Below are 14,059 nucleotides of genomic sequence, written 5' to 3'. Positions count from 1 at the left end.
TGAAACCTTCCCATTTCTCCACATGTGCCTTGCTCAGTGATCTCCGTTACACAGAGATTTCCAAGTGCTTCAGAGCCTGGCTTCGTGTTACTGAAAGTACTTCATCTCTTCTGTGAACTTGCCTGAGGCCTCAGTATTTGTAGTGCTATGAGAGGGTTCCTCAGAGTTACCCAATTCAAGGAACTGATGCACTCCCTGAAATCTGGGTGTCCAACTGCAGGCCTTTGTCTAAAATGTTACTGCTCCACTCTCCCCATGGCAGATAGAAGGCAGGTAAAAGTAATCCACACGTGCCATTCACCACTGCAGTGTAAAGAGAAACCTCAGCTCACAGAGCTTGTTATCCTTCACTGGTGTTCTGACAGCTGGGAATGGGCACAGCTCAGACCTCTGCAGCTGCTCTCAGAATGAATGAAAGCAAGTCAGAGCTCTGGAAGATCAGTCCTGTTCTCGGTGTCTTAGCACCAGCTGTTACCATGATTAACTACCTCCACTAGCTAATGAAATCCTCTTAAATAGGAGCAGTTTCAAGGTTTATACAACATTCAGCTTCTGTTCTTCAGAAACTGGACACATGCAGCTAATAAGTGCCCAAGCAGGCTTTATGTGATAAATCAGCTTTTGCTGGAAGTTGTTGCATTGAATTTGAGGGTGTTAAAAACCCAATCAGTTTTTGCAAGGAATGGAGTATAGTTAATCAAACAGCACAGGACAAAGCCATTAGTAATCCCTCATGATAGTACCAAGAATATTCTAATAATGCAGTAACAGCCAGACCTAAAATCTCTGAAAGTATGGACTTAATTTTCACTGAACAAGTATAAATTCCTTTTTCTTTATGACTTTCAAGCCTAGATGATAAACATGAAAATGCTACAGGCTATGTTACTGAACACAGACTGTTGCTGAGACAAATAACAGATTTATACTGTGTGTTAAATCTAGCCTGAACACAGACTGTGAGGGCTGGGCAGGCTCTGAGAGTTCTGCACAGAGGAAAGCTACGTGGTACTTCTGGATCCACAGGCAACTGAAACTCCTCTTGTGGAATTCATCCTTTTGTTTCAGAATAATTATCTTTGTTAAATGTAACATTTTGTTATGAGTAAAACTCTTCCTGCACCCTTTCCGTTCACAGTTCCTAGCATCCAGAACAAGCTCTGTTCTGACCCCCAGAGTCAGTGTGAGTAAAATGGGGCTGAGGCATGGGATGACAGGAAATGCATGCTTGTACACTTGTTTTCATTGGGCGTGCCTTGGCAGCTCCATGCAAGTGGAGATTGCTGGGCTGAATAGACTTTTATGTACAAAATTTACATTTGCATGCAAAAAGCCACAGTCACTGAAAAGGCCTGTGTGTTCCCAAGCCTAACCAGTCTCAAAGCTGAGCTCCCACTCCCTGCTCAGCCTCAGACCTAGCTGCTGACTGGGAGTTTTTAATACCTATCTGGGGGCAGTCATGATTTGAAATTGTTACAGAAGCATGTTAAGAACACATTTAGTACTTGTGCTGAAATCATCTGCAAGATCATATTACACAAGTTTAACAAACCTGGATTCATGGATAGTGACATGACTGTTTCATGGGGAGCATGCACGGGGACGCTGAGGTGCCATTGCTGAACAGCAGTGAGCAGTCACAGTTGTCACATTACCAACCTGTGAAATGTTTAAATAGTGCATGTTCTAGAATTATCTGTTTGTTCTGCCCTCTAGACTTGTCACAGCAGGAAAATGTATTAAGTTAATTTGATGAAAAAGGAGGATTTTAAATCTGTTCTTACTTTGTACCCAAGAGCTCTTCACATATTAAAAGGTCTTGAATCACGTTTTTCCCTATGCCTTCCTTTATAGCTCAGGAGATGTAGGAGAGAATTTGTAGCATGCTGAAATGTCATGTCACAGTCTCTTGTGTGGAAAGTAGCAGTTTCAAACACCTTTATTCACCTCAGCTCCTTTACCTTCTGACTTGGTCACACTCATTTACGCAGCTGCACTGTTGGCAGTACATGATGAGCCTGCAAAGGAGGCTGGTAAATAAATGAGCTGGGAGTTACTTTAAGTTACAACTCCTTACTGGGTTGCATCTGTTTATCCCATAATACTGATAAATCACACAAACATGTATGTGCACACATAGTCTAAACACAGACTGTGTATAATACACTGCCATATTTAAGGTGGTGTAAGAACTACTTCATTGCACTGTCCAGCAGAGTACCTGAGCATTTGTTAACTGAGAGATTTGAACAGGAGAACATCAGTGGTTTGAATACTACTGAATTATTCAGAAGTTACTTTCTTTTCATGCACCTTCTATTCAGAGGTGTTTGGGTTTTGTGATACATTTCTTCTTAACTGTTTGCTGTTTCTGTTTGTGTGGTATTGTTACTTAAATTGCATGATACTGTTCCTGCTTCTTGGCTGGATAACGTTTTAGGTGTGATGATAACAGGTAATCAATATTCCTTTAATCTATTTTCCAACAATTCCTTGTCTGATTTTTTGAGAACATTTTATTAGGAGCTGCCTAAATCATCTTAGGAACTTGGGAATTACAACAAACCAACCTCCATACTTGATCACTTTTTTCATGTGTTGAATGGTTCTACTAATAAGCAAGATTTAGTTTACATCACTTAAGTATGCCTGAGGCATTGAAAGGAAACTGTCAAGAGTAATTATAAGATTCTGGGGAGAAATTTGTCTCAATATATTTAGTTGTTCTCCAGTCTTGTCAAAGGAGCCCAGACAGGTGCTGCCAGAGCAGTTCCTTCCCCACAGACAGGCTGGGGCAGCTAAAGCCCAGCAGTGCTCCTTTGGTGGGCAGTGGAACAAGGCAGCTTTGTAACTCCAGCCTGGCAGCTCCAAAGCCCAAGGGAAGCCTGGAGAAGCGGGCAGTTTAAAAGGGGCTGCAGCCTGGCATTGCTTCATTCTCAAGGCTTACAGAGGACACCGTGGGAGAGAGGGCTTCATGCTGCTTTCTGTCAAAGTTAGAGCACTTCCCTGCTCCTTGGGCCCCTCTGTGGGGTCAGTTCCCAGAGTGCCCTCAAGGTAGCACCAACATCTCTGTGGCTTCTTCTTGCACCAGAGGCCAAGCCAGAGGCTTCCTGGGATAGAGCCAGCACTGCTCCTTGCTAAAGGCAGCCCAGCTGTTGAGCAGGTGGGTTAGGAGCACAGGCTGGTCACTTGCTCAGAAACAGAAAAGACCTTTGTAAGAGTGAGAAGGCTTGAGTGAGGAATTGGACATGTGCTTGGGAACCAGCTCAGAGTTCCAAGGATATAGCTGCTCAAACCTGGACAATCGGTCATTGTTGATGAATAATCTCACCCTGGACTTAAGCAGATTCCAGCAGAACTTTGTGCAATGAACTGGTGCAGTTACCAGACAGCATCTGGAAGTGGGAGATTCCAGGGCATTGTTGTTCTCCTCAGTTCCTTGGTCTCACTAAACAAGAAACATCTTAATACTGTGCATCTTCACACACACCAAGCTCTGAGTGCTGCTGCCATTGTCACCCTCCCCCAGGGTAGTGCTGGCCAAGAGTCAGTGGTGTTCTGCTGCTGCTGTTTGACTCCAGGTTTTAATCTCTTCTTGTTGGTGGTTTAAGGTATGCCATTCTCACCAAAGCAACCTGGCCCTCGTGGAAAGGAGAAGAGAAACAAGGAGTCCTCCACCTGCTTCAGTCAGTCAACATGGATCCTGACCAGTACCAGCTCGGCAAGTCCAAAGTCTTCATCAAAGCTCCAGAGTCTGTAAGTGTGCCAGAACACAATTCTTTAATTATGCAGCTGTTTGCTGAAATTAAAATCCTGCCTGCCAAGTTGAGCATGATACCTGCTGAGGTGTGGGAAGTGTAAAAATCTGAGACAAGCTGAGCCTGTCTATCACAGAGCCTCTGTGAAGGGCACACTACATAAAGTCACTGCAGGGTTTTGGCACTTAGTAGAAGGAGAATTAAATGCATCAAGAAGAAGAAAAATAGGTTATGAAGATGCTTTGGTATCACGAACATTGGTCCTCTTCTCATAACAAGAACTATTGATGAAGGTAGAAAAATCCCAAGGGATGGTAAGGACAGTAAATCAGTCTTCCAGAATGACTGCAATTTGAAATCCCAAAGAGAATATTAGGGAGGCATCACAAGGCTGGTTTTATCCTGTGCCTACTAAGTTGTGCAAAATCCGTTGGAAAAAAGTTTGCTTACTTTGCTGTTCAGTAAAGTTGCTAAGGAAAATCTGTGCTCTGCTCACCCTGGTGTATTCCTGGTGCATCAGGAGCAATGGGCCTTACTTTGTGTAGCACATCTTGCAGCTGAGCATCGATTTCTTGGTGCTTTGTCTGAAGTTACATGCTAAAACAAAAGCTGAACACTTCTGTAGCTACTATTTGCTGCTCTAGGAACAGAGATTTTTCTAATAATTCTAATAATTCTAATAATTCGGGCCATGACGCTGCTGTGTCCACTCACGTGGGAAGGTATTTCTTAAAGGCAGAAAAAGAATGTTTCTCCAAGGCATAATAGAAATTTTGTTGTTTCTACCATCAAAAGGGTAAGATATTGTTCAGGAATAATGGGATTTACATTCCTGCCTGCATCTGGGAAACGTGTTTATACACCACAGCATGTAGTGCTTGAGGTGTTGGTTGTTACAGTTCTTCAGGTGGTAAATTGGCACAGCAGGAAACTATTATGGGATTGATCCTACTTGGTCATGGCAACAGCAGCCAGCCTGTTCTGAGGGAGTGTGAGCTTTACCTGCTTCTGTGGAGCACAGCTGTGGTTTCTGGGGATTGTTGGGAGTTTTGTCTCACAACGTTGGTGTGGTTTCCTGGTGTCTGTCCTGTTCAGGGGCCGGGTGGCAGTGCTGCCATGGGATGGATGGATCCAGTTCCCCTTCAGCCAGAAATGATCTGTAACCCAGCCTGAGTGCTGCTGGCTCCTCTGAGAGGAGGCCATTGCTGCCCAGTGCAAGCATCTTCCCATCCCAGTGCATTTCTGTGAAGCAAAGTCCTGCTTGCATGGATATTCATTTAATGGTGTAGTTGTGAGTTTTACTGAGGGGCAATTCTGCAGGTTAGGACAACATGAAGTTGACTGGAAATTTTTTGGGGTTGTGTTTCAATTTTAATTTTAATTAATGCTTTTAATTACTATATATGTTTGGGTTTTTTTTTAATGCCATGAAATCTCTTTGTAAGTAAGTACCAAAATGAGTCTGGCCTTTTTTATTTTATGTTGAAAATATTTTTGCAAACTGAATATTTTAAAGAGTGATTTATCTTTTATTAAGAAAGACAATCTCTCATATTATATTACTGAAATATTGGTGAGGATCGAATTGCTTCTGAGAAAAATAATCTTTTAGATGGTAAATGAAATTTTTTCTTTCTTCCACCAAAAAGAGCACCTGTTGTGGTTAAAGATAAAAAATACTTGATTTGCTTGAGAGTGTAAGAGGAGGCTTTATAATACATATTTTAGGAAAGGGTCTGTGCAATATCTTTATTTCTGTAGTTTAAGAACTGTATTTTAGCTCAGTGATTTAGTTGAACTTCCTTAATGGTGACCTTCGGCTGCAGATGATAGATTATTTTGCACTGAGATTTTGCAATTAACATTTTTGTTAGAGAAATAACTCATGAGTGTTCATGAGAGACAGTCAGTATTGTCACTGTAACCTGAATTGCATGGGGTTGGTCATGGCCCTGCTGCAGCTGAGGAGGTTTTTGCATCAGGAGCTCTCATGGCTGTGCTGAAACCCCAACCAGTGCTTGTGTTCAGGAAGAGATTTTTAAAAAAAATTAAATAAGTTTGCTGTAGATGGAGAATTGCCAACTGTGAAATAAGGTTTTATGGGTGGCAGAAAGGCTTCATTATTTACATTTCCATCACACACCTGAATAAATAACTGTGTACAGGAGCAAGTGAGGTTCTGTGGAAATGGTTTGCACCAGATCGAGTTTCCTTTTTCAGATCAATATGAACAACTGGTTTTCTAGGTTTGCATGGTTCAGACCATCAAAGTAAAAAAAAAAGAAATCCTAAAGCCAGGTTTGCTTCTCATATACCCATTTTTGCTAATTACTCCTTTGAATATTTAACATACAATGCAGGGAAATAATAAGCAACAGTCATGTTGGATTGAATGCTGCAATTTAGCCAAATGCTTGTGCTCCTGATAAGATAAAAATCCCATTTCACTGAAGTATGTAAAGACTGTAGTGAATGTGCTGTATCCTACATAATTATGAAGTTGTTTAAAATGCATTAAATTTACATGTATTTTAATAGGACCTGGGTTTTTCAAAAAAGGGGCTCCACCTTCCATTCCTGTTTTAATAAAATAGTATTTTTCTCTTGATTTCTGATATTTTAGACCTAAAAATCCTGCTGTGTCATTCTTGTGAATTATTAGGTCATAGTTACAAGTCCTGCAGCCAGCTGACAGCCTTCAGTGGTGAGAAGGAATGGAGCCAGTGGACAGGAGGGTCTGAAATTCAGCCAGGGAAGAAAGTTGCTTGTGAACAGTTGTGTTACACACGGCATAGATCCCCACAGGCATGGTAACATCCTGACAAGAGGAGGAGGAATTTTGGAGAATGTGTGGAGGGAGACTGAATAAATGGCCAGTGGAGAACCTTGCACTGTACCAGTAGAATATTTCAGGGAGAATCCATATTCCTCTTCCTTCATCATGGGGTATGGAACTTAATGGATAGACTGGTAAGAGCCACAGCCACTCAAGCAGCAGAGATTTCTTCCAGAGCCTTCCAGAAAGGCTTCCTTAGCATTCCAGTCTCAGATCCCACAGTTGTGGAAGAGGAGCCAGCTTGGATCTAGAGTGAAGTGCACTGGAGAGTTGTCAGAAGTAAAATGTAGCTTTTTCTTGAACTTTGCATGTAAAATGTCTTCCCCACCCCACTGTCTCTTTGTACAGCTGTTCCTGTTGGAAGAGATGAGAGAGAGGAAGTATGATGGGTATGCCAGGGCCATCCAGAAGGCCTGGAGGAAGTATGCAGCCAGGAAAAAATACGTGCAGATGAGAGAAGAAGGTAGGTCAGAACTTCTGGTGGCAAGGACTGCACACACACATGGTTCCAGGAACAGAAGGAGGGACACAAAGAGGGGGAAATCCCTCTCTGTAGGCAAAAGCTGCATTGCAGGTAACTGTCTCAGAGTGATTGCACTTTGTTGGAGCCCTGCAGTACCACTGATGAGGCTGAGTGCTCTGCATGCTTGGACTGCCCAGTGTTCTGCTCTGAAATCAGAGCCAGACTGAGTAGGACAGACAGGGGAGGCAAAAAAAGAAAACTTTCCACAGTTACACAGAATCTGAGTAATCTGTAGGTGATCAGATCAATCCATGGACTCTCCTGGGACTTAATTGTGCATGACCTGGGCTGTGTGAATGAAAATGCTGGGTTTGGAAGGGTTAATCTTTAATTTATAGCACCGTGAGAAATTTCTTAGTTCCAGAAGTGCTCCTAATTAACCAGAACTACTGAGTTTGCCATCAATGTATTTAATTAGGATTGGATTTAATGATCACATACATCCTTACCTAAAGTAAGTACTGAGTAACAGTGCTTCACTGTTTTTCCATATTACAAACAATGAGGTTCTCACTTCCCAAGAAATTCTGTGTGAAAGCTGGCTCTTAGAGAGCATGAGTTTAGGAAACCTGGTAGATGCTGTTAATCAATGTTGATGTTTTGTATTTAGCGTCAGATCTGTTGCTGAGCAAGAAGGAGAGAAGGCGGAACAGCATTAACAGGAATTTTGTGGGAGATTACATCGGCATGGAGGAGCACCCTGAGCTGCGCCAGTTCGTGGGCAAGAGGGAGAAGATCGATTTTGCAGACACTGTAACTAAATATGACAGGAGGTTTAAGGTGGGTGGAACAGCAACATCCCCTAAAGACCAGTTCTGCTGTGAGTCAGAGCTGTCTTCACCGTCTCATGCCAGGAAACTGCCCAGCTCAGGGCCACACCAGGCAGGACACAGCTCTGTGTTCCCAATGCCCAGGACACAGCTGTTTGTGTTTGCAGTGCCCAGCTCACAGCTGTGTGTTCCCAGTGCCCAGCTCACAGCTGTTTGTGTTTGCAGTGCCCAGGGCACAGCTGTGTGTTCCCAGTGCCCAGGGCACAGCTGTGTGTTTGCAGTGCCCAGCTCACAGCTGTGTGTTTGCAGTGCCCAGCTCACAGCTGTGTGTTCCCAGTGCCCAGCTCACAGCTGTGTGTTTGCAGTGCCCAGCTCACAGCTGTGTGTTTGCAGTGCCCAGGGCACAGCTGTGTGTTCCCAGTGCCCAGCTCACAGCTGTGTGTTCCCAGTGCCCAGCTCACAGCTGTGTGTTCCCAATGTTGTGTTTCAGAGCGTGAAGCGAGATCTCGTCCTCACTCCCAAGTGCATTTACCTGATCGGGCGGGAGAAGATAAAGCAGGGCCCAGAGAAGGGCCAGGTGAAGGAGGTCTTGAAGAGAAGGATGGAAGTGGAGAGAATTCTTTCTGTTTCTTTAAGGTCAGCAACTGCAATGTATTTTTCCATTAATAGAGCAATTTGACTGATGAAATGGGAATTGTAAGCTTTCTCTTTGAATTTACTTGCTTTAGGTTTCAGACTTGCTTCAGTGACCTTCATATTTCCAATTTATCTCTAGTTTAAAAATCTGCCATTATTGAAGAAAAGGATTTTAACTGTAATTTTAATAGCACATGGTTTTTTGCTAACAGTAATTACTGTAAAATTATTAAGTAGTATTCCTGTCTCTCAAAAGGGATTGTTTCAGCTATTCCATTATCAACTCTTGAAAAAAATCAAACCTATTCTCAGAAAGCAAGGCTCTGTAATTAATGCTGCTTGGACTTTGTTATATTTTTAAAACTTAACCATAAGTACTCTGCAAATGTCATTATTAATGCTGGCTGTATTTGCTGATGACATTTTAAACTGGATGCTGTATGCTCTGATTTCCTTGCAGCACCATGCAGGATGACATTTTCATTCTACATGAACAGGAATATGACAGTTTGCTTGAATCAGTCTTCAAAACAGAGTTTTTAAGCCTCTTGTCGAAACGATATGAAGAGAAAACACAACAAAAACTACCTCTGAAATTTAGCAATACGTGAGTTCTGGCTTTTCTCAATGGGCATTTAGGGATAAATGGTTTGTTCTTGCTGCCAAGGGAAATGATAGAGTGTGAGTTGTACTTTATTTACAATACTAGGAGGCAGCACAGTGTCAAACCCTGCATGTGCAAGGGTACCAGACTTTGTGCTTGCCTTGTCAGAGTAACAGGTTAGGATTTACCAGGGCCCCTTGACACTTCCCATGGTGTGTGTGCATGGAGAGCTGCCTTTGTTCTCCTGACAGGGCAGGGCCTCTGCACAGCTGCTGCTGGCTCCTGGCAGGAGCAGGGAGCATCCTCTTCCTTCACCTTCACCTATGAGTGCAGACATCTCAGTGAAGAGTTTGAAAGAATTCTGGGCACATAATGTAGCACTCTGAAATGCTGAAGTTTGTTGTGGGTACCAGAGACTGCATGGTGAAAGAATAATTCTAAGGAGGCCTCACTTAAGTAAATGATACTGGAAACATTGTTTAGAAACAAGTGTGAAAACCCAGAGCATGTCTGATGTGCACTTTGGCTGTGAGGGCATCCTGGAAACAGTCCCAGCAAACATGTGCTTTTGTTAATGCTTCCACCCATTAAGGAGATCAGCAACAGCAGGCCTTGGATTTGTATATTTACTTTATTGCCTTCAAAAAGGTGGAGGAATTACAAAAAGCAACAGGAGATCACGAATTTTGTTTGGAAAGGGTGTAGAAGGATAACTGAAGTGAGGAATATAACTCTAGCATACATTCCTGTACACTGAGAATGCAAAGCCAGGAGTAAGTGTCATGTATTACATTCCAAAACCCTATCTGAGTACAGTTCAGAGCAGATGGGTAGTGTGGAAATGCTGGGAAGGAGAGTGTGTGTGTGTGTGTGTGTGTGCGTGTGTGTGTGTGTGTGTGCGTGTGCACCTTTATGGGAAATAACGTGAGGTGAAGGGTGTGAGGTGTGTGTGCAGAGCTGTCCCTTACAGCAGCCCGGGCAGTGCAGAGCCAGGCACAGGGTGGGGCTGTGCCTCTGACTGTGTGCAGGGCATGGCCACAAACAGCAGAGGCAGCACGGAGGCACTGCTGCCTCAGGGCTGACACATCTCCTACTTGAACCTTTGCACATTTTTGTTCAAAGCTCACTGTCCTCTCCAGGGCATCTTAAACTTCCTCTGAGAAGCTGTATCAGGAAAGTTAAAACATAAATTACGAACATTTTTTTAAAAAGCATGGAAAAAAGATTTAATTATGTGGTTATGTCAGCTGAGTCATTCATGGAATGCAGATTCTCAGTCTAAGCTTTTAATTTTATATTTCTAAGTTATCTGCTGCCAAGCAATACTACCTTGATTTGATGTAGCAATTCTGGTTTTTTGATTTGTGTGTTCACATGCTTCTGTCAGACTTGAAGTGAAGCTGAAGAAGGAGAGCTGGGGGCCCTGGAGCAGTGCTGGTTCCCGACAGGTGCAGTTTATACAGGGCCAAGGAGATGTGGCCATTCTCAAACCAAGTAATAAAGTGCTGCAGATCAGCATTGGACCAGGGCTACCAAAGAATTCCCGTAAGTAGGAATTTCCTCTGGAAATTAGGGGTTTGTAAAATCAGAGTGTGGTTGACTTTTTCTATCCATGCTTGGCTCTGGCCTCATCATGTTCCATATTAATTTGTCTGTAACACACAGAGATCCTAAGGATTACAGCAGAGTTCCTTGCTGCTCTACAGCTGTCAGTGGTCCTGCCCTTGTTTACTGTAGTTGCAAGAAGGCTTTGCTTTATATCCTGAGGCTGAACTGGATCACTAAAGGGAGAATATCCCAAAGTCATCCTTTTTGCACCTAATGCTTTGTAACAGCCTGGCCAACCCTGCAGGAGTCAGATTGCCTATTCCTGGAGATCAGCTCTTTCTGATCCTAGAAGAGGGGCTCTGGCAGCCAGCAGGCCTTACCTCATTGATGTTACTGGGAAGGAGTTGCAGAACGTTGCTGGTTTCTTCCAGGTCCTACAAGACGGAGCCTTAGCCAAGGCAGAGGACATTCCAGTAGGTCTCAAAATCAGACTTATCCTATGAGAGCTGCACCACCTCCTCCAGGTGAGTCCTCTTAGCTTGGGCTGAACAGAATTCCAGGTAGAGGCTCTTGGTTTTCTCCTGTCGTCTGGCAATTTTTACTCATTAAAAAAAGATTATGGTCACAGTTTAATTTTCTCTGTCAAAGACCCTGCCTGGAAAGCATCTGTTTGTCGGCATTTTATGGAGTGTCTTGCTGGATGTTCCCCCAGAGCTGTCCTGCTTGGTGTGGATGTTCAGACACTTGGTATAAGCCACTCAATCTAAACCTGACCTTGCAGCCTTCTCCAGTGTGAAGGGTACAGGCTCTGTGCTTATCAAGCCATGGACAATGCTTTGCAGTGACACTGCTTTCAGGGCCAGCAGAGCACAGAATGCAGGTTGTGTCTCATTGTGCTGCCTGTCAGACACGTTCCAGCTCCTGTGTGCTGGGACACAGCAGCTGTGCCAGGGAGCAGCATGGCTCTTTCTGCAGGGCACTGATGTCATCAGGGTGTTCCACTTCTGCCCTGGGCAGATAGGATTCATTTTGCTTGTGAACTCACAGGGAAGAACAATATTCCATTGACCCAGCATTTCCCAAGAGGTTTTTTTTTTACTTACACTCCCAGAGTACTTTCTTTTTAACAAAGAGTTTCAGTCAGCTGCTGTTTATTGAGAAGCACAGTGCTAATGGTGGAAGTTAGGGGTGTGACCAGTCTTGGTCACCAAATTAGAAAGACAATTCCAAATCCTCACAGCTGTATGAGTCAACTATGTGACCTGCCAGATAAGTAGTGGAGTGGGAAATTACTATAAGAGCTGAGCTGTGAGCAAACAGAGATAGTGAGTATTTGTGCAGCATCAGTTAAAGCAAGGACAGTCTGGTTTCTATTTTCAAAAACTGTTTCAGCAGTTTTATAGCTAGGAGAATTGCTACTGCTGAAGTGCTGTGATGACCCTCAGGCATTGGCTATCCCATTTAAAAGGTGAGTAGAAGGCTTTCCTGCAAACCTCTCTGTAGGCTGCAGTGGCTTTGGTTGTTTTTTTGAATGTTAAACTCTCTTGGAAAGTAGCCACACATAGCTGGAAAAACAAAATTGCAGACAGGTGTTACAAAAGAGTTCCAGTTAAAATGCTCACAGTTTCAAGGGGTTTAAAGCCATGTCATGATTTGGGCAAATTCATTCTTGAAAGTCCCAAACAATTATCTGGGTTCTGCTATTTTCACATCTTGTTTTGAAATCAGTGGTGCAGTAGCTGAACAGAGTGTTCTGTACAGGTTCAGAACAACCCAAACCTTTATTAACGTCACCATAATGTCTGTGCCACCTGGCTTGGATTGCACAGTGGGGTTTGTGCAGGAGTTTCTGACCCCTAAGTTCTGCCACAGCACCCAGAGAACATCAGAAGCAAAGAGCAGCTGTTGGAAGCAGTAGGTTTTCCCTGTAAAGGTGCTGTGATTGTGAATTCTCCTCTCTGCACAGCTGTTCTTTCTGCTCATGTTTAGCAGGCATAATCACAATGGCAGAGCAGAGGCTCACCCATGTAAATGAGAAAATTCATTTTTAATAGAAGCACATAGCTCCCCTTTTGTTCCATAGGAGTTTTAGGAATGTAAAACATCCAGACTTGGGCTCTTTAGGCCCTGATACTGCAGGTTGCTCAGACATAGGTGGGTTTGCTTTAAATTAGAAGCATAATTATGTATTTAAAGGCATATACCCATGTCAGTCCTAGAAAATGCAAACTCCTTTCCAACTACCAAAATAGCATCAAGACATTTTTTAAAAACAAAACAACAAAAAACCCAAACAGGCCCCACCCACATGCTTGTTAAAATAGACAAATATTTACAGCAACTTAATAAAACAATCAAATTCTTTTAGCATGTCGTAGACTGAGTTTGAACTTCAGAAGAAGGAGAAGAAATTTGGATATGAATTAGCTATGGATATGATTAATTATGATTATTATAAGTAGCTTCTGGATAAAATATTGTGCAGTGCTTTAGAGGAGTTGGTGGTACCGTGTTACCTGAATGGAACTCAGCTGAGAGCTAACCCTTGTGCTTGCTTGGAACACCCAAGGCACAAGTCTTAAACCTGAGCATGAGTCCATGAAGTTGGCAAGCCAAAAGAGATTGTCAGCAGCCCAGAAACTGGGTACAAATCAGCATTTCAACTCTGTGACAGCTGAGTCTGACAGCAAAGCCACCAAAGGTTCCCTCTGCTGAGCTGGAGTTTGGGCTGCACTCAGTCACTCTTTGTTTACTTGCAGGTCAGCAACAGAATGGAGTAATAAATCCCCCCCAGGGTGCAGCCCATCCCCAGGTGCCAGGAAATCAGTGGGCCAGCCAGAGGAACCTGTACACAAACATGACACGGCCGGCTCTACCACGGCAAACGTCAGGAGGATCAGGCAAGATTTCACAGCAACCACAGAGCTTGGATTTCTTGAAAGTACCTGACCAAGGAGCAGCTGGGTAAGATTTTACATTGAGTCTGCTAAAATGATGTCCATTTTTACAAATATTTCTACACACTCAAACTGTTCATGACTGATACACTCTGTGCATCAATGACCAGCCTGTACTATTGAACTGTACTCAAAGGTTATCATCCATTCCATCAGATCCCAAACCATACTCCATCCTAGACCCATAGGAACAAAGGTGAAGCAGCTCTGGTTTAGTATCTTAAATTTGAATGATGAAGGCCTTAAAAAATGATGTTTTTAAGTGACCCCACTGTTTCTGCTTTAACTCAGCCCTTACTCCACTCTCTTGTAGAACATAGTGGAGCTTTACTGTAGTGGGAATCTTAAGTGTCACTTAATTGTCCAAGTCTGCTGCCTATTCAGCAGTTCTAGGAAAAAAGGAAAGAATTTAGTTTAGAAGAAGCAG

General features: G+C 43.2%; 1 protein-coding gene across 3 annotated transcripts in view; it reads left to right on the top strand.

Moving 5' to 3' along the window:
- The window catches only part of MYO1E (myosin IE), a 76,624-nt gene that overhangs the window by 58,702 nt on the left and 3,863 nt on the right, over positions 1–14,059 (top strand). For all 3 annotated transcript variants that reach the window (XM_005487826.4, XM_026793924.2, XM_026793925.2), the window contains exons 19-26: positions 3,612–3,756; positions 6,943–7,057; positions 7,728–7,897; positions 8,378–8,523; positions 8,984–9,130; positions 10,515–10,672; positions 11,107–11,199; positions 13,435–13,639. In XM_005487826.4, the coding sequence (XP_005487883.2) occupies positions 3,612–3,756; positions 6,943–7,057; positions 7,728–7,897; positions 8,378–8,523; positions 8,984–9,130; positions 10,515–10,672; positions 11,107–11,199; positions 13,435–13,639 (1,179 nt within the window). The remainder of the gene's footprint in view (positions 1–3,611; positions 3,757–6,942; positions 7,058–7,727; positions 7,898–8,377; positions 8,524–8,983; positions 9,131–10,514; positions 10,673–11,106; positions 11,200–13,434; positions 13,640–14,059) is intronic.

This window comes from Zonotrichia albicollis, chromosome 11, assembly GCF_047830755.1.
Source record: "Zonotrichia albicollis isolate bZonAlb1 chromosome 11, bZonAlb1.hap1, whole genome shotgun sequence".
NCBI lineage: Eukaryota > Metazoa > Chordata > Aves > Passeriformes > Passerellidae > Zonotrichia > Zonotrichia albicollis.
This window is presented reverse-complemented; position numbering and strand designations above follow the sequence as displayed.